Genomic DNA, 21,162 nt, shown 5'->3' on the forward strand with positions numbered 1-21,162 from the left:
TTGTCTCAGGTAATAAGGATATAGCATATTAAAAAAGCTGTGAAGGTTCTGAGATTTTTACCCTACCAGCAAGCCTACAAGTTAGCTTGCCATAGTTTTATGGATGCTGGCAGAGGACATGAGACTCCTAGGCTGGAGATAAAGGACTTTGTTATGTCACATCTGGCAGCATCAGCTTCATTTATCAGTTCCCTCTGACCCCCAAGTTCTACAGGGATGGTGTAGAGATAGGCTCAGGTCGATGCTGCACACACAGTGAATTTGTTACAACTGAGGAAACCTGAGCATAGGAAAGCCCAGTCTTTTAAATGGTCTGCTAGCAAACCTGTCCAGTCTGCCCTTCAGGGACACACCATTTTTATTCTATCGATCAGAAGACAAATCTGCCCTTTGTTCTGGAGGAAGTCACTGTTTCTGTCTCCCAGGATATTCTCTATACATCCTCGAAAAGATAATTTGGAACAAAAGCTATCATAAGGTGAGCAAAAATGGGAGAGATCATTGGAGAATTGTTTTCCAACAGTAACCCTTCCTCGTGATCCTGATTTGTCCTGTCTCTGATTTGGTGGCTGGTGACTTCCGATAACACCTTCTATGATATTGCCTTTGATCACATAGCTCTTCGTATTTCTGTGTTTTTGTTATTAAATGTCTGAGTTAATTGTGCTGTAGAATCTTTCATCTTAACTTTAGTTCAAACTAATATCTTAATGATTTGTTTTCCCTTGGTCCATATTTTATTATGATAGTGTGTTTAAGAAACATACTATTGTTGTTCTGAGTACTTCTGAATATTGGTTCTCCTATGCACTGGTTATACTGTCATTAATACATTTTGGTTTTCTTGTTTTCATTGTATCCATTGAGTGATTTTGAGTATTTCAGGTTTAATTCCACAAGGTACTTTGAGGAGCTAGGATAACAAAGTTTTTAAAAATTGCAAATTTGTAGCTAGGTTAACAGACTTAAAATTTTTCCTATTACTTTGATTACATTTCATAAATTTCTTAATGATTGAACTCAGGTACAGTAGTGGTTTATAATAAACTTAAGTCTAAAAAATATAGTCGATTAATACCCTATGATTTTGTGCAGACAGAATGGAGTGGTTATATTTTCTTCTTGCATACACTATAAAATATATTTGCATATTTAATCTTCAAAATGAAAATAGATTTTAAAGGTCTTATCTCCTGTAGTATAATTTATACTTATTCAAGCAAAATATAGACTGACCAGGAGGCAAAGTACTGCTTTTGAATTTATTTTTCTAAGATTAACGTTCAGACTTGGAAAGTTAACTTCGTGATTCCATACTTTACTTTTAATTGGGGTTATGATGAGTCCTGGTTTAGACATTGATATATACCAATCATAGAAATTAAATTTGCTTTTCAGATTTAACATACTTATTTATTCCATTGTCACAACTCGCTAATATTTCAGGGTTATTAGAATTCTGTATTTAATTTTCACTTTTTATTTTTCCCTACTCATTCAAATATTAAGAGGCAGGAATGTGCAAGGCACATAGCAGACATCTCAATTAGTTATCTATTGCTGTGTAACAAGTTACTCTCAAATTTAATGGCTTAAAACATCAAACGTTTAACATCTCGGGTCAGGAATATTGCTGCAGTGTAACTGAGTGTGTTGGCTCAGGGTTTCTCACCAAGCTACCATCAAAGTGTCAGCCAGGGCAGCAGTTACCTCAAGGTTCCACTGGGATAGGGACCATTCCAGGCTCACTCACTGGCTGTTGGGAAGAAATGCCAATTTCTTGTCTCATGGGCTTCTCTGACAACTGGCTTCCCTCAGGGACCACGTGAGAAAGCAAGAGAGGGTTTTAAAGATAGTAGTCACATAATTTTGGAACTTAACTTTGAAGTAACATACCAAGAAGTGTGTTGTTTTCTGTTCAATAGAAGCAAATCATTAGGTCCAGCCCAGAAAAAGAGGGGATTACAGAAGAGTGGGAATACTGAGAGGTGGGGACTTTTGGAGGCTATCTTAGAGCCTACCTACCTCAGCATTTAATAAATGCATGTGTAGGAATGAAAGTGTTAGTCTTCCTTCATGGTCTGATTGAACAAAAGGGCTTTCGGTTCTGTGTAAAAGCCAGTCTCACCTTGCAATTTGTATTAGCATTTGAACACTTGCTTTATATTTCATTTGATTTCATTTTAAAATATACTTCTGGACATTTGTGGTACCTGTTCAACTTACTGTAATACAGGACAGTGACAGTTTTGATGAGTCCTCGTTTTCTTTTGGTTTTTGGAATTTTAATGAATTGAATTTTATGACGTTTTTATATGAAATAAAACAATAGTCTATTAAGCAAGTTTACAGTTTAAAGAATCGTAATAGAGTAACCATCCATGTAAACCACCATCCAGAGTAAACAGTAGATTGCTAGGAACCCAAAGCTTCCTACCTATTCTTTCCAGATTATAGCCTTCTTTCTTCCCCATTAGGGAGTTAATATTCTGGTATTTATATTAATCACCTCCCTGTTTTTCTTTATTGTTTAGATGCCTAAGTCTTTGTCTTTCTCCTTTTGAACTTATATGAATACACTTCTGTAGTAATGTTTTGTTCTTGTCTTCTTTGGCTTAATGTTAAGATTCATCCATATTGTTGTATGGCTGTAGTTGATTCATTTTTGTTGTTGTATTCTATTAAATATACCCCATTTTTGTTGTTGACGGACTTTTGAGTTGTTTTTGGTTTGAGGCTATTCACAAAATGCTACTATGTTATAATGTATCCAGGTGCATATTAGCATATGTATCTGTAAGGGATGTATATAGAAGTGGAATTGATGAGTCATAAGATGTGTATATCTTTAATCGATAATAACAAACTGTTTTCCTAAGCACTTGTGTTAGTTATTTTTCCCATAGGCATTGTATGAGTGTTCTTATTGCACTGTATTCTTGCCAGTACTTGGTATCAATAGACTTTCCAATTTAGCTAATCTTGGGTATGTATTGCTGTCTCTGGGTTTTGTTTTGTTTTGTTTTTTTGTCTCTATGGTTTCAATTTAAACACCTGGTACTTTGTTTATTGGCTATTTAAATTTTTTGTGTACGTATGAAATACTTGCTTAAGGCTTTTTGTATCTTTTTTAAGTTGATTTTCTTAACGGTTTGTTTATATATTCTAGGTAAAAATTCTTTGTCCTTCCTTCTTGTCTATTATCTGTCTGTCTCTAGCAAATATTTTCTTCCTCTAATTGGGCTGCTTTTTTCATTGTCTTAATTGATGTCTGTTGATGAGCAGGAGTTTCAGTTTGCAACAGAATTAAATTTATTCTTCTTTCCTGTTATAATTAGTGCCTTTTTGTGTGAGGTAAAGACTTCTCCACTGGAAGTCATGAAGACATTTTGCTGTATTATCTATTTGAATTTTTAATACTTTTGTTTTTTACATTCAGATCTATAATCTGCTTGGGAATTTATTGCGTATAAAGTGAGGGATAGGGAACTTTTCATATGGATATCCAATTGTCCAAGCATCCTTAATTACAAAGTCCATCCTTCCCCCACAGCAATGAAGGACCATCTTTGCCATACGTCATGTGTCCATATATGTGTGGGTCTGTTTCTAGGCTCTCTCTTCTGCTCCATTGGTCTTTTTGTTTATCTTTTTGGCAGTACCACATTGTATCAAGTACTAGAACTTTAAAGTAAATTACTGTTCTTTAAGAATATATCAGCTATTCATGGCTCTTTGTATTTCTATATAAATTTTAAAACCAGCTGGTCCATTTCCATTATAAATCAATGGTTGTTATTGAGATTACTTCTTAGATCAATTTGGGAGGCTATATCTTTACAATATTGAGTCTTGTAACCCATAAACATGGTATTTCTCTGTATATTTAGGTCTTTAAGAATGTCCTTCAAAATTTTGATATGTTTCAGGGTATTATTCTTACACATCCTTATTTTAGATTTGCTCTTAGGTCTTCAATCATTTTTTATGCTATGGTAAATGATATCTATGTCTTTTCATTTCAATTTCTTACTGTTTGTTGCTGGTGTATAGAAATACAGTTGATTTTTACCTATTCAAGTTTTTATGTCCAGCAACCTTGTTAAACTCTCATTAATTCTGTAATTTGTTTGTAGATTCTTTTTTCTGTGTATACGTCATCATCTGCAAATAACAGTTTAGTTTCTTTCTTTATGATTCTTATATCCTTATTTATTTTTCTTGTCTTACTCTGCTGGCTAGGACATCCGGTACAGTGATGAATAGAAGTGGTGATAGCGGGGCATCCTAGTCTTGGTGCTGATCTCAAAGTGAAAGCTTTCGGCGTGTCACCATTAGGTATGATGTTTCCTGTAGGTTTTTTGTAGGTACTTTTTTTTTTTTTTTATCATTCAAAGAAGTAAATATCTATTCCCAGTTTCCTAAGAGGATCTTTTTTTTCTTTAATTATTAGTGGGGGTTTAGTATTCTCCAAAATTTTTGCACATCTGAGATGACATGAAATTTTTTCAATATGTTAATGTGAATAATTACATTGGTTTAACACTAAAAAGTCAATCAACTTTGCACCTAGGGTGACCAACTATCTTGATTTGCCCAGGAGTATTCTAGTTTTATCACCGAATGTTCCACATTCTAGGAAATCCTACCAGGACGGTTGTTTGCCTTACTCGTATTCTTTATGTAAACCAAGCTTGGTCACGATGTACGTCCTCTTCTGTATTGTTTGGTTTGCTGATATTTTGTTTAGAATTTTTGCATTTTATGTTCATTAGTGAGATTGTCATTCATATATATATATTTATTATCATTTTTTTACGCTGGTCTTATCCAGTGTTGCTATAAAAATCATTTTATCACATGAATCAGGGAATATAGCTTCTTTTTCTTTTTTTCTGGAAGAATTTGTATAGTGTAGGAAGGATATCTTTGCTGAATGTTTAAAGATCTTGCTGGAGAAGCCATTTGGACCTGTTGTTTGCTGAAAGTTTTAAACTATTAATTCAGTTGCTTCAGCAGTTATGTGCTTATTCAGATTTTGTTTTAGATACCACTTACGAGGAGTTGTCTATTTCATCTGAATTTTCACATTTGTTGGTATAAGATTTGCCTTATATTGTTTTTAATGCCCCCAGAGTTGATAGTGATGTCTTTAACTCTGATCATTAGTGCTGTGCTTTTTCTTCTTTTTTTTCTTGACCAATTCTAGCTAGGGATGTATCAATTTTATGACTCTCAACTCAGAACCAACTTTTGAATTTATGTTTTCTATTTTATGTTTGTTTTCCATGTTGTGAATTTGTTGTGAATAGCTACAGTGATTTCGTGTGGTATTTTGTTTGTTATTCCTTAGTTTAAAATAGTTTCTAATTTTTATTATAGTTTTTCTTAAGCCTGTGAGTTACTTAGAAATAAGTGACTTATTGCTTAGACACGGAGATTTTCTTGTTGTCTTTTTGTTATTGATTTCTGTTATAATTAGATTATTCATTTGAATATGATGTTTGTACTACCACCTGGTAGTTGGTTGAATTTAGAAATATTCATGCTTGGAAAGGATGCGTTTTCTGCAGTTGCATAGTGCAGTGTAAAGTTTGTTAAATACATGGTGATAATTTTCTTCATTTTTACTGATTCTTTGTTTCTTTGTTATACCAATTACTGAATCATTATATTTAAGGTAAGTTTCTTATAGACAGCAGAAGTTTTTGTCCACTTTGCCAGGCTCAATCTTATAATTGTGTTTTTAGACCATTTACATTTAATATAAATGTTACAGTTTAAGTCTGCCATTTTATTATTTTATATTTCTTTTTTCTGTTGTTTTGTTGTTGTTTGCTTTTCTTATGTTTTTCTCCTTATGGGTTACTTGGATGTTTTTAGAATTCTATTTCGATTTATTTATGTTTTTGAGTACGTCTCTGTATAGTTTTTTAGGAGTTGGTTTCAGTATTGCATTGTACATTCCTAAATTATCATAGTCTGTTGGTATTGACATCTGTTCACATTTGCTTTTAAATAAGCCATCTTAAAATGCCCCTTGTAGTCTAATTTCTTTTTTGGGGGGGGTGGTCTTGTTCTGTGTTTTTTTCCTCAACTTAAACGTTGCTGTGAAAGGGCTGAATCAAGCCTGCCATTACAAGAACTAGGTACTAAATGCGTGTATGTTTCGGGGTGGTAGTATGGATGGTAAGACTTTAGTTTGCACTTCACATGACTTTTGGTGGTAACTGTGTGTGTATTTAAGGACTTTTTTTTTTAAAGCAGTTTTAGGCACAGAATAATCGAGAAGAAAGTACGGGGATTTCCCGTAAACCCCATCACATATGCATAGCCTCATGGATGCATAACCTCCTCCATCATTAATATCCCCCACCAGAGGGTACATTTGTTATATGTAATTCATGAACATACATTGGTACCTCGTAATCACCCAAAGTCCATAGTTTACTTTAGGGTTCATTCTTGGTTCTGTATGTTCTGTGGGTTTGGAGAAATGTATAATGATGTGTATCTGTCATTATAGTGTCATGCAGAGTATTTCCACTGCCCTGAAATTCCTCTGTGCTCTACCTGTTCATTCCTTCTCCTGTCCCCAAACCCTGGAAACTACTGATTTTTACGCTATCATTTTGCCTTTTCCAAAATGTCATAGAGTTGGAATCATACATAGCCTTTTAGATTGGCTTTTTTTCATTTAGTGATATGCATTCAAGTTTTCTCTGTCTTTTCATGGCTTGAAAAGCTCATTTCTTGATAGTGTTGAGTAATATTTCATTGGATGTACCACTGTTTATTTGTTCATTCACCTACAGAAAGGTATCTTGGTAGCTTCCAAGTGTTGGCAGTTACATATAAAGCTGCTATAAATATGTTTTTGTGTGGATATAAGTTTTCAGTTCCTTTGGGTAAATACCACAGATCATGATTACTGGATCCTATGGTAAGAGTATGTTTGATTTTTCAAGAAACTGTTAAACTCTTTTTCAAAGTGGCTGTATCATTTTTGCATTCCCACCAACAATGAATGAGAGTTCCTGTTGCTCCACATCTTCATCAGCATTTGTTGTTGTCAATGTTCTGGATTTTAAAAAACGAAGTTTAAAATACTGAGTTTAACACTTTAGCATCATTTTATCAAATCATGAGTGAAGGTCAAATAAATGAGTGTCAATGATACCTACCTGCACCAAGCTAATGTCAGTAAAAAAGTTATTTTATATTTAGTCTGAAGGGAGTCTCAGACTTTACTGCACTTTTTAAATGTAAATGTTTCTTTAAATTTTATTTGGGTTTTGGCACAGTGTGCTGTATTAACAGAGTGCTTGCTGTTGATGACTTAGGATTGTGCTGTTAAGTAGTATTTTTCAATCTTATGTTTTTGTTACTATCATCACTTTTAGTAGCCTCCAAACTCATAGTGATGGTAAGGTAAATTTGATCCAAGGGTTTGTCTGTTATTCCCAATCTTTGATTGACTTGCATTCAGGTAATGGCAGTTCGTCTTTTTGGGCTTTCTTCACATATCTCCAGAACATTGTAGAACTCTGACTCATGCCCTTTTTCTATATTCTGTCTCTCTGAGTTATGAAACATGTTTGCAGAGTGAACTTCACCCTAATCTTCGTTCCACTTCTTTTAAGTGGTTGTTCTTTGTCTTCTCTTTCCTAGTACTGTATTGTCTTGCATTAATATCTGTAAAGAAAACACTCGTTTAGTTTTTATTTTCTTATTCATCACTCTACTCTTCATACTCCTGGCACCAAATGTGTGGGTGATTTTCCCACACTACACAATTCTCGGCTCTCCACAGACACCAGCAGGTGTCCTATATCCAAACAGTTCTGACACTATCTACCTTGAGTTAACCCCAGATCCCACAGATTAAGAGCTCAGTCCCACAAGACTGAAATGTCACTTCAGATGCTAATCACACATCCAGGTTGTCACCTGTGCGTCTGACTGAGTGGCTACAAATCTTAGGTTCCCATAATCTCTTCCCCAAGGGTGCTGATTTGCGAGTATGGCTCATAGAGCCAGGGAAACAGTTGACTTACTAAATCACAAGTTTGTTATGAAAGGATACAATGCGGGAACAGCAAGATGGAAGAGATGTGTAGGGCAAGGTCTGTGGGCAGGGACACAGAGCTTCCAGGCCCCCTCCAGGTGTGCCACTCGCCCAACATCTCCACATGTTCACCGGCTCACATGTTCATCACCCCAGAAGCCCTTTGAACCCCTTAAGTCAGTTTTGTTTTTTTTTTTTTAATGGAGGCTCCATTAAATAGGCATGATTGGCCATTGGTGATTAAATTCAGTCTCCAGCCCTTCTCCCTTCTCTCATTGTTGGGGTGTGGGGTTGAAAGTTCCAACCCTGTATTCGCATGGTAACTTCTCCTGGCACCATCCATCTTTGGAGGCTCTACAGGAGTCCCCAGCCACCAGTCATGTCGTTAGCATATGGAAAGACTCTGATCATCAAGGGTTTGGGGAGCTGCAGCCAGGAGAAGTAATAAAGACCAAGTATGTATTTCTTACTACAACTCACATATCACAGTGCCCTAATAATTTAGAGGTCCAAACCCTGGAAGATAGATGAGAAGAAATTCAGAAACTCATCATGAAATGTAAATACCTCAAATTTAATGTGTGTTCTCTAAATAGTGTCTATTTCTCCAAACTTTTAAAAAAAATTTCTTGTCATGGCAACTTTTCAGACTTTTTCACATAAGTAGGTTACATAATTTTGTTTTAAACTCTATATATTTATTAGGGTAGCGCTTGAACCTTGTTTTATTAATTTGATCTTAATTATGTATTATATGTCACAAGTAACATTGGCTGTCTCTAGATGTTGATATTATAGATGTTTCCTTTAATCCTTCTTTTAAAATATATTTTTATTTTACTAAATGTCATACTAAAGACCCCCGGCACTTGTTTAAATAAGGATTTCAAAGGTGAAGCATTACAGGGTAATTAAGTGAAAAAGGTTAAAGGGTGAACATGAGTTGCTTTGCTGAATTACTGGTTAGGATGACGGGTTGAAAATGTCTATAAACCAGAAGATAAAAGGTTTCAATGATGGTTGGAAATAATTGGGATGCTTATAGATGGCTAAGATGAGTAGAAGGTGATTTGGCTCTTTGCATCGAGCCAGACCAGAGTGGTTTTTATATTAGAATGGAGGACTAATTATTGGAAATGGCCATGCAGTGCAGTAGAAGTGATGAGTCCCCACCTAGTCCTGTGAAACCTGGGGCATGAGAGAATTTATCAATTGACCAGCATATATTTGAAATTGTTCCAAAATAGACTGTCTTTGAGGGAGAGCAAGGTTTCAGTAAGGTAGGAGTATTGGGGAAAATGTTAGGGCGAAGGAAAATTTATTAAAGTAGATGGAAGAGTCTAAAGCGTTTGCCCATGCTAATCTCTCTTTTTACACCCTGGTCCCTAACCCACACCTCAGGTTAGTATGCTGCCTTTTCTCATAGCGTTGTGGCTCCCGCCCTGCCCTTCCTGATAGTTAATGCAGGTTCACCTCGTCTTCCTTTGCCCATCTCTAAAACACTGGTGTCCCTGCCATCCAGTTCTATTCTCATGTCTTCTGACTGTGCTGGTTGACAGTGGGTAATTTCATTCACTGTCAAAGCTTCAGAATTATTATTTCCTTTTCTCATAGCTCTTATTGCTTCGTATGTATTATTTACCCTGCTTATTTTGTCTTTCCCTACTGTTTTCCATCTGGTAAAATTCTACCACTCCTTCAAGGCTCAGCCTTTCATTTATTTCAGATCTAATTTCAGTTATCCAGTCGCCTCTTTTCTCCTCTCAAGTTTTCCATCTAGGTTAGGAGCAGTCTGTAGTCCCTTAATTCTGTGTGCGTACCATCATCATCATGCTCACTATGATATTTCAACTATTGGTTTACTTTTTTGCCATCTCCCCTAGACTGAGTTCCATGAGGACAAGGGCTGTAATTTTCTAAATCCTCTTCTTCCCAGTGCTTAGCAAAATGCTGAGGATTGGTAAATATTTGAATTAATAAGTTATCAATTATTATTAAGTATGTATTACCACAGAAGAGAGGGTGCTAATGTTAATAAACCTTAAAAGTCTGTTTACCCTTACCATTCATTAAAGAAATGAAAGTTCAGTAATAAGGTACTGCTTTCAAGAAATAGTATAGCGTAGTGGTTAATAGCATGAACTTTGGAGTAAGAAGGCTATCTTGAGTTGGACTTCAGTTCCGCCACTTCCTTCCCCAATGACATGGGCAATAAAGTGATCATTTAACCTTTCTGTGTAATAACATCTTGCAATAAGTATTACATAAGTAGTCATTATTGTTATTTTACATTTAAAAATTGGTTCAAGATATACTAGTAATAGAAATTTAAACTTGTATAGTGTTTCTGGAAGGCAGTTTTGTTTTATTTCTTTTTTTTCTAATTCATTTTTAATAATCTTTTAATAAAGTTTGAAATTCAGACTCATATGTTTCAGAATTACAATAGTTTGCCAACAACTTAAATGTGGTGAGCAGGGAATGGTTAAATATATTGTCAAATGTGATTCAATAAAGTGTTTGCATTTTAATGGCATGGAAAAGGTTATAATGCAATAGGTAAGTTATCAAAGATAAAACATTATCTTAAATATGCTTTTAAAAATGCTTAAGAAGGAAATATTGAGATGCTAACTTGTGGTTGCTTTTGGATGGTGGAACCTAACCCTCTGTGAGACTAATTTTTATTTTTAAAATGAGGTTAACGCTTACATGCTGACATTAATTGCTCACAATTAAATGAGGTAATTTGAAAGTTCTTGGAATGTCCTGTATTTTTAAGTCTAATTTTTCATCTTTCATGTTTTTATTATAAAGCCAATCCTTGTTTTAAAGTACAACCTGTGTTTTTTTAAATATTAAGTCTCTACATTTACATTTTAGTGTTGGGACTTGCAGATCTGTTTGGGTGCTGTTTTCATTCCTACAATTTACCATTAGGCCCAGTTTCCTAGGAATCATTTTCCAAATGTGAAGTTGTCTTGTAATCTTGGTTATGCCAGTATAGTTTGGTTTAGGCTTTTTTTTTTTTTCTCTTTTATCTACAGCAACTGGAACAGATTCAGAAGGAGCTAAGTGTTTTGGAAGAAGACATTAAAAGAGTGGAAGTAAGATACAAGAATTTCTCACACCTCTAGCAATTTTTCAGTTTTATAAAATTGTCACTTTTCCTTTAAATTGCTGCATTAAATTTATGGGATTGGTCTTCGTTATATAGAAAAGTACCAGATTTTAACTTTAATTTTAATTGAGAGTGAATTTTTATAGAAAAAGCATCACTTTCTTGATGATAAAATGTGTTCCAAATTTGTTTTCACTGTTTTATTGCCATAATATCAGATATGTTGAAAAAAAAAATCAGTTTTCTTGGTATGCCATCATATTAACTTAAATCAACTCCCACAAACCCCTCAGTTCTTACTATTAAAATGACATGTCATGATTCCATTCTTTAATTAAGTAAATAATTTTTTACATATCTAATGTATTCCTAGGTGCTATGCTTAATTTTAAAAAAATATGAGAATACATTACCAAAAATCTAAGATTTTATAGTATGACATAGTTTACTTATAAAATCCATGAGAGGATCTTTGAGAGGCTCATAGGCTATCATGATGTGAGCTTATTGTCTTCATCTGTGCTTATATATGTTTCTTCTGCTGATACATGTTAATTGATGTTGACTTTACTATTTAGTGAAAGTTCAGTATCCCATGTGACATTCTTAACTTGTTACAGCTGTATATTTATGTCCCTTCTTTGGCTGTGTGATTGAACTGAGCTTGGATTAGTCAGAAATAAATCTTATTGATTATGTATCTTTGGTGGTATTTTAAAAATTGCAGTTTTTTCATTAATCAAAATGCAGAACATAAAAAAGGAAGCCAGGTTGTCAGTATGATTCAGAGGCAAAATTTATGTAATAATAGTTTATTAGGAGGCCTTTTCCTCTGCGTTAATGATCAGATCTTAGAGTTTAAGTCATTAAACAAAGCTAATATTTGAATCAAGAGAAGTGCTACTTTTCTTAATGTTTGCGGAGGACATATTTAAAGCAGAGATTGACCTATTCTGTTCTGTACTTTAGAGAATTGAACCTAATGATTCAGGTGCTATACTGTTGTATTCATCTTAATATTTTTCAGTAGGTCTTCACTGGATCAATGACAGCTAGTTCATTGTTCACATAGTACACTGAACATCTCTTTTAAAATACAGTTGACCCTCGAACAACACAAGTTTGTTGGACCCACTTATATGTGGATTTTTAAAAAATAAATATTGTAAATGTATTTTCCCTTCCTTATGATTTTTTAAATAACTTTTTAAAATCTAGCTTACTTTATTATAAGAATATAGTATATAACACAAGTAACATACAAAATAAATGTTAATTGACTATTTATGTTGTTGGTAAGGCTTCCGATCAGTAGTAGGCTGTTAGCAGTGAAATTCTGGAGGAGTCAAAGTTATACATGAATGGTTGACTGGGTGGGGTGGGGCCAGCATCCTGAACCCCCACTTTGTTCAAGGGTCAACTTTATTTACCTTTTTTTTTTTTTTTTTTTGGCATTTATGGCTTCCTTAGTGATGGACGATATTAAGGAGTTTCTAGTTCTTTAAGAATGTGTACCATGGAAAAAGCTTAACTTTTTAGATATTCATGAGTTTATACTCTGCAGAGAGGAAGCATTGAGAGAATTGGATGTTGAGACAAAGAAGGACTTATAAAAAACCTGTAGTCTGAAAGGAATATAATATTGTATCTTGTTTTGATTTATACATCTTCTGTTTGGAGCATCTGCTATAACTCAAATAATTGTGCTTTCAGGAAATGAGTGGCTTATACTCTCCTGTCAGTGAGGATAGCACAGTGCCTCAATTTGAAGCCCCTTCTCCATCACACAGGTACAAAGCTTCAAACTCATAATTGCTTAGGATTTATGCTATAAAGTGCACATATAGTACGAGTCCCTGGGAGCCTTTTCCATGTAATGTACAAAACCCCTGAGAAATTACTTTTGGTCATGATCTAGAAATGAGATTCAGATGGCCCATCTGTTTCCTTAATGCTTTGAATTTTCATGCCAGGAACAGTTACTGAGTAGAATAGTGTAATATTATGAATTCACTGTTGGGTTAAAGGTTTGTTGGATTTCTTGAAATAATGGTAGCTTTAAATTTCTTCTGAATTAAAATCAGATGACTTTGAAAAATCTATAATTTGAAGACATGAAATGGTAATATTGTGGGATAATTTGATAAAGTAAAACGTAGGGTATTTTTCATAACTTGTTTAATTTTCTTAGATCACTTTCCCCAGATTTCAAATGAGGGAATTAGAAACATCTGTTAGTTTAGATCTCCCTGGCATTTCCTCATAACTCCGTTATTAATTTAATTAAGTCTTCCTGTCTTTCTGCTCTGTCAGAGCAGGGATTACATTTGTCTTGCTTGTGACCTTTTCCTGGGCTTTAGAACAGTAGTAGTGACTGGCCTCATTCACTAAGTGTTTGTGAAACACAGTGAGTGTCTGTGGTCTCTTCTAAAGTTTATTTGACGAAATATGTACTACTTACAATTTGAATTTGAACTTTTTCGTTTGAAATGTTTAAATTAAGAGCATTTTATGTTTTTAACTTGCTAGTCCATTTAGGATAATGGTGCAATGGAAGCTTTTCAGACGAGTAGATTTAGGATAACACGTGGGTTACCAGGCAGTCTTAATGCCAGTACAAGAGATTACACTCGCCTTCACAGCCTGTGTCAGTTCAGGAAAGCTGTTGTGGGTTTGGTATGATATGTAGGGAAAGGAGAAAGAGGAATGGGGAATGTTCTAGTTAAAGAGCATTCCTGGGATATTTGCTGTTTTCGCCTTTAACCATTTTATGGAGATCCTTGTGAGTTCTAGTTGATTCTGGGGTTACTTTAGCTGTCTTTAATTCAGCTGGTTTTTTCCATGCTTTATATTCTTTAAAACACTTGAAAATGATTCCGTCTGTGAGCTGCTGTTATTTTTAAGCTTAGCATTCACTTTCTGATATACATGGGATCTTTGTCAATGAGATGTTTATTACGTGAGTGCATGCAGACAAGCAAAAGTTGTCTTATCACAAAATTTTACTAATAAACTGACAATTCCCATTATTCTACCCCTTTCTGTGTAATAGTAGCATGTCTTCCCATCTGTTGTGTCCAGGTCTTTGTTACTCAGTCTCTCACTGCTGGCTTTTATTAACACATGTCAATATAGTATTATATTCATGTAATTGGCTCTATTGAATCTCTGATGTGTTAGACACTGTTCTAGATGTTGAATCTAGCTGGCAAAGCCCCCGACTTACCTTTCGGGGGGTATATGTGTGGAGGTTAGGGGAGATACTAAATAAGCAAATTCATAATGTAGTAGTAGTACTTAATATATAAGGAGTACCTTAGGAAAAAATACTAGGCGTATTAGGGGTTTGCAGAGGATTCTGTTTTAGTTTGGATAGCCAGGCTTCTTCAAGGAGGTGACATTGAAGGTGACACATGAAAGAAATGTGTAAATATGATTGAAAGTCATGGGAGAGTTTTGAGCAGGATCTGATTTAGATTTTAAAATGTTTGCTGGGGGTTTCCATGTGGAAAGTAGAGAAGAGACTGACTATCTGTGTCCCTTTCAACCCCCTGCCGCTGGAAGCTGGGAGGAAAGTTAGAATTGCAACAGTCCAAAGCTGGGGAGATGATAGGATTAGGATTTTATTGGCCTAGAAGGTGAGAAGTAGTCTTATTATAAAATAGATCTTCTAAAAGATATAGGGTTTTTTGAAATCTATGAAAATGTTATTGGAGAATTGGTAAAATAATATGCAGAGCTATTGTCAAATGAGATTCTGGCAGACTTGAGGCAGGATACCAGTTGAAGGAAAAATGGCAAACATATTTTCTTCAAAAGATGTTTTCTTAAGACAAGGAATTTGAATATTCCTCAAGGTTTGAGAGGGACACTTGGGAAAAATTATATACCCCTTAAATACTATTGGAAAATTACCCTTAAAATTAAGGTGTGAAATGGAACATGTTGGAAAGACTGTTATGTTATACTATCAGTATTTGATTTTTCTTTATTTTTAAGAAATAGTATAGAGTTGGAGTTATAATGACTTTCCCCCATAATTATTAGCTTTATTATTTAAATGTCAGACAGTTTTTGTTTTTATTCCTCACCGTAATGTTTTGGTTTCTTTTTTAAGCAGGTTTACTTTTTTAAAAGCCTTTTTGTAGATTTGCATGTTTTTTTCTATAATGAGAACTTTTATATGTCAAGTCACTGAATCTCTTACATAGATTCTGGGTTTATGATTATTATGTGTTTAAATGAAAAGAGAAACAGAAGACAAATAACAGGACCGCCCCCCCAACCATGAAATTTTGTCTTCTGTGTACCATGATTAGCTGTAATTGTCATGCCCTGTCTGTTCTCTTCCTGCCACCTGTTTAGACTCAGTATCACGTGGAGTCTAGCAAGTGGTCTTTTAACTGTCCTGTAGTATAATGCCGGAAATCTGCTCATGTTTCTTTCCTGCTTAAAATTCTAAAGTGGCCTTCCATTGTATGTAAATTGGTTTAGATCCAGCTCTTTTTCTTGGTCTTCTATAATCACTTGTACCCCGCTTACTATTTTTATGCTTTAGAGTTGAATTTAACTCCCAAAACAGGATGTTAGGGTACCTTTATGTATACCGTTCCTTTTGCCTAGAAACTTTCCCTGGATTCATCTCTTAAGTAGCTTCTCCCCAAGGTTAGGTGATTATTAACATCTCTTAAGAAATATCTGCTATACCTGAATGGAGGACTTTTGAACATAAATGATGTAGTTTAATGAAGTTTATATGCTGTATGGGAGAAGTAGTGAAACCAGTTGATTGTTTCATTGCTGGGAGTACAAGGGTTACTTGCCTTAACTATGACCCTATACAATGCAAGGGAGTTGAACTTGATGTCCTAGGTGATGCAGGACATTGAAGAATCTTATAGAATTTTTGAACTAAACAAAAAGAAGCACAGAAAAATTGCATGCAGTAATATAAGGGTGCTTTTCATACATCTGTAATTTCTCATTAAATTGATAGATAATAGAAATGTAGCAAGTTATGAAAACCTTTTTTTGAAACAGTACGATTTCCTTTATTTGGAATATTAGAAGAATTTATTCGTCGGTCACTCAGCCAGTTTTGGGGGTGTATCAGGCATGTATAAAACACTGTTTTAGGCACTGGGGATACAGCTGTGAATATGAGACCCTAGAACCCTGTTGTCATAGTTACACGGCTTTTGGATAGAAAATCAGTTATTTTGGCACATTAATTCTGATTAAAATTTGGTGTACATAGACTTTCAATTTTGAGAGTTAAAATAATCACAGCCTGGTGAAGGTATTGACATTCCATTTCAATTCTGAAACCTGAGGTATGAATAGGCCAAATTACAAAATGCATGAGTATCAGTCAACACTCTTATTTGAAATGCAGATTTCTGAACCCTATACTCAGATCTAATCATTAGGTCTGAGGTGGATCCCAGAGATTCAAATGCAGGCTTGGGGGATCATACTTTAAAAGTATGTTAACACTGGTTTGGTAGATAGTGAATATGTGTATATTACCGAAATGTTTTGAAATATATCTCTAAATCAAATATGCTTATTTTTTCATAAAAGAAAACTCAGATACTCAACACTAAAGTTTCATAACTACCTTTAACTTATTTCATCTTTTGGGGAGGATGGGATAAAGTTTCTATTAACTTGATTACTCCCTGCTCTGTAAAATTACATATCCTTTCGGAATGTCTTAAAATACCTCAGGTCAAGTTTGTGGGCTTGGGAAAACCAAAATAGTTAAAATTAAGTCTAGAGGAGAATTGTATTTATTTGCAGAAATTCTAACTATCAGCATAATACAGCATCTGTGTTAGGTGCTATTTCGTAATTTACATGTATTATCCCATATAGCCCGCAGAACAAATGCTGTGTAATAGGTATTTTTTTTATCCTTTTCATTTTGCAGAGGAGGAATTGAGTCATAGAGATGAAGTAATTTGCCCAGCATCACACAGTTAGTACATAACCAGTATTCTAACACAGGCATCCCTATTCTAGAGCATTGGGAGGTGAAAGAGGTTCGGAAATCATCGGAGTTAAAATAAAACATTGAAAAGAAGATAAATAGAAACTTTCAGTTCGAAAATGGTAGGGCAGTGATTCTTCAAAAAGAAAATGTATGTCACTTTGGCAGTCTCACATAAGGATTCTGGGGTTATATTGCTGAGATTCAAGTTTTAACTTCATAGTTTATTAGCCGTTTGTAGGCAAGTTTATTAACCTCTGTATACCTCAGTTTTCTCATTTGTAAGGTAAGCATAATAATACTCGTCATGACTGATAAAATGTGATAGTACATTTAAAGAAATGCTAATGCCTGGCACATTGTATGCCCTCAGTAGGTTTAGCTGCCGCTGTTATTGGTGTTAATAGAATAGTCGCATTGATTTTGGATGATTTGTTTGAATAATTGTGTCAAATGTTAAAGGGTATGAGGAATTAGGAAAAGTCAAACAGAAAGACTGATTTCTAGTATCTCTTAAGGTGCCTGCAAAATTGAGGCCGCAAAACCTAAAAGCAACAAACAAACAGAACAAACAGACTCATGGACATGGACGGTAGACGAGTGCTTATCAGAGGGTTGGGGGCGGTGGGGAGGTTAGACGGGGTAAAAGTGGTCAAATATGTGGTGACAGAAAGAAATCTAACTATGGCGGTGGGGAGGGGGGAAGAAAAAAATTGGGGCCACAAGATTTTTGGTTGTTTAGTGAATGGGATTTACTATTAATTTAAAATTCAACCTTTCAATTTTATGTAAAGGAAATGATACTTGAATCAAGTATCATTTGAATCAAGTATCATTCTCTGTTGTAGCAGAGAAAAAAGCTCTATGTTAAGAGATAGACAGAAAAGCATTGATCTGTTTTTAATAACCAAGAATTATTGTTTTGGTAATCATTAAAATCTATGTTGATTATTATCAGGTTGCATATTGCTTAGTATTTTTGTTTTGGGGTACCGGTTCAATAATTTCATGTAGAATACTAGAAAGGAACAGATTGGCTATAGCTCCATATAATTTATTAGATGTAATTTATTTTTCTCTGTTGTACGTTCATAGTGAAAAAATCATGACAGCAGTTAGTTTAATTTCATCTGTACATGACATTTTTCTTTTGGTTCATTCAGTTTCCCTTATTTATTTAAAAACCTTATATTTTCTTTACCTTCAGTTTTAAATGATCTCGAAGTGCTTTATCTCACTCACAGCTTAAAAAATTTTCTAGCTAATGTTGTCTAGTGATAATTTAAATGTGAATCCTTTTTCAAATGAAAGTCCTGTCTAAAACTAGTCACCTGTTATCTTTATCAAGAATAAAATACTGTTTTCTCTCAGCTACCTACTCATTATAGATATAACTTATATACAAAATGACTTGTCTGTCTTAATTATGAAGTGTATATCTTTGCTTCTTAAAGTGAATAAGTGAGAGTAGTTATCTAACATGTAGCTGCATAACTATGAATTTCCTTTGCAACTTGGTTTAACAGCTGCCCATTTTTCATTTGTTTTTTAGCTAATCTTATTGTCAACAGCACGAACATTAGGAATTTTTAAATTTTATTTTCCCCTTCTTGATTCAAGTATATTATTTCTAACTCAGTTTTAGGTACTACCCTGAAATGTTTTTCTTGCTCTTGCTATTTATTTTTGATATCTTTATTAAAATTTTATCACTTTATTGACATTTATTTGAAATAATTGATGATTCTCTTTTCTATTTATAGATTGCTGCATGGATTTGAATCCAAACTCTGCTATTTGCTAACTTATTAGTGTTAGTAGATAGATTAGTCACTGATTTTGGGTGATTTGTTAAATATATTATCACTTAGTGCCTGGATTTCCTCACTTGAGAAATGAGAATGAAAATAGTATCTAAGAGTTATGAGGTTTAAATTATTTAGGTCAGTGCGTTGTGCATAGTAAATGCTCAAAAATAATAGCTGTTACTGTTTTTATTGTTGTTATTACCATCTGATGATTGCGGCTAACTCAGAGTTAAGAAGTTAATATAGCACCGAGCTGCAATATCAAGACAACCCAACCCAGTCGGTGCTTTGTCGTGTTCTCTCCTAATGATGTTACTTTATACACATACACACACACACATGTTCAAAAAGCTGAATTAGAGAGGTTTATTGTTCATATTTCTTCTATTACAGTCCTAAATGCATTAATAAGTTTTTCTTAATAAAATTAAGACCTGATAAATTTCAAATCCTGCAGATATTAGTAAAATACTGTTTAAAACCTATAATTTCAATATCTCAACAAATTGATGAGTATTTTTAACACATATTTGAAATGTTATCTCACTGTACACACTAATGTATCAATGTCATTGTTTAGATTGTAGTCAAAGAAATATGAATTATAACTCCATAAAAATCATATCTAGAAAATGCTCTGTTCTATTGACTTCTAAGTATGCAGCTACATACTTTTATTAATGTTTATACAAGTCCTAGGGGATTGGGTTTTCTTAGTGAAAGTAACAGAGATTTTCAAATACATGGCATCTCCTCATTTTTAGCCCTATTAGTCCCTGGATGGAATATGCTGAAAATAGCATGTGATCTTGTCATACCTGACTCTGCAAGAAAGTGAGCGCTGGTTATATTTCATCCAAAGAAACCCATTACAAGATTGTGTTAGTTCCTTACTTTGTAGCATAGGTGCTTAGAATGCTCTTCCTTGTGTAATTAAGTCTTACTATTGAAACAGGAACACAATGAATTAAGATCTATTAATATGTGTTGCTTTTTTTTAAAAGACTGCTGTGAGGACTTCCATCTGATTTTTTTATATTTTTGAAAATGTGAGGTTGAATGTTATAGACTACTTTTATTAATAGCAGGTAAATTTATTGAATTGTTACCATTTTTTGACTTTGGTACTGAGAACTTAACACACATATTTAAATCTCATACCTCTCTGAAGTGTTTTCCTCATTTAATAGATGGAGAAACTAGAGGCCAAGTCATATTAGTAAATTCTCCACAATCATTTAGCTGCTAAGGGTTGAAACTCAAGCTCTGTGCTCTTCAGAGTGCTTTTCATGTTATAACCTTTGAGGTTATTTGAGTACTAAAGTAAAATAATGATTATTTATAAGTGTGTAGAGAGAACTATTGGAATAGTACCCTCAAATGCTTACATTCATTAGGGTAGACAATAATATAAATATTTTTACAGTAGAAATAGGGAAGAAGAGTTTTAAAAAATATAAATAACTGTTGGTTTATCGTGGGTAATATATGTTGTGCCATTGTCAGGTGTTAGTAGTCTTCTGTAGGCTAATTTATTTTGTTTAAAGACAGGGAGGAGACAGGAGTGATGCAGAGATAAGAGAGAAGTGGTATGATAGAGCTAATAGGAAGACAAAAGAGAGTCTGGACTTCCAGAGGTTTTTCTAGGGTTCAGTAGGAGAATGCACAGGATGTAACAAAATAAAAAGAACCAATGCAGGAAGCAAATAATGTTTGACCAGGGCAGAGAGAAAATTGGTTTATAGATTTCGGATTATGGAAGAAAGATTATTGGTGTTTTACCATTTATTCCATTCCTTTTATAGTTTTCTTTCATGTGAGATAATTACAACATTTTGGAGCTGAAGGGACTCTAGATAATCTAGAGTAAGGTAGTCCCTGCTCATCTCACTTTGCAGATAGGAAATGGAGTGGTTATAAGATCTTTGTCCAAGGGCACATAGCTTATTGCTGCGTAGCACGATATGTTAACCATAGCTTTGGATCGCATGCTTGTGCTCTTTTCCCGGTACTCTTTCCAGACAACTTATTAACCTCTCTAAAACAAAATGGAAACAAATACATCTATGTATACATTTGTCTTCTGATTATTTTCTGTTGACGTTCTTTCATGGTGTGCATGTTTAAGGTGGTAGGGTGAAATATTTACTGAATTTTTTGTTAATGGGTTATG

General features: G+C 34.2%; 1 protein-coding gene across 3 annotated transcripts in view; it reads left to right on the top strand.

Annotated features, from left to right (window-relative positions):
• Positions 1-21,162, top strand: part of COP1 (COP1, E3 ubiquitin ligase) — a 93,559-nt gene that overhangs the window by 13,253 nt on the left and 59,144 nt on the right. For all 3 annotated transcript variants that reach the window (XM_011361244.2, XM_023531257.1, XM_023531258.1), the window contains 2 exons: positions 11,116-11,175; positions 12,903-12,979. In XM_011361244.2, coding sequence (XP_011359546.1) covers positions 11,116-11,175; positions 12,903-12,979 — 137 coding nt within the window. The remainder of the gene's footprint in view (positions 1-11,115; positions 11,176-12,902; positions 12,980-21,162) is intronic.

This window comes from Pteropus vampyrus, unplaced genomic scaffold, assembly GCF_000151845.1.
Source record: "Pteropus vampyrus isolate Shadow unplaced genomic scaffold, Pvam_2.0 Scaffold65, whole genome shotgun sequence".
NCBI classification, from domain to species: domain Eukaryota; kingdom Metazoa; phylum Chordata; class Mammalia; order Chiroptera; family Pteropodidae; genus Pteropus; species Pteropus vampyrus.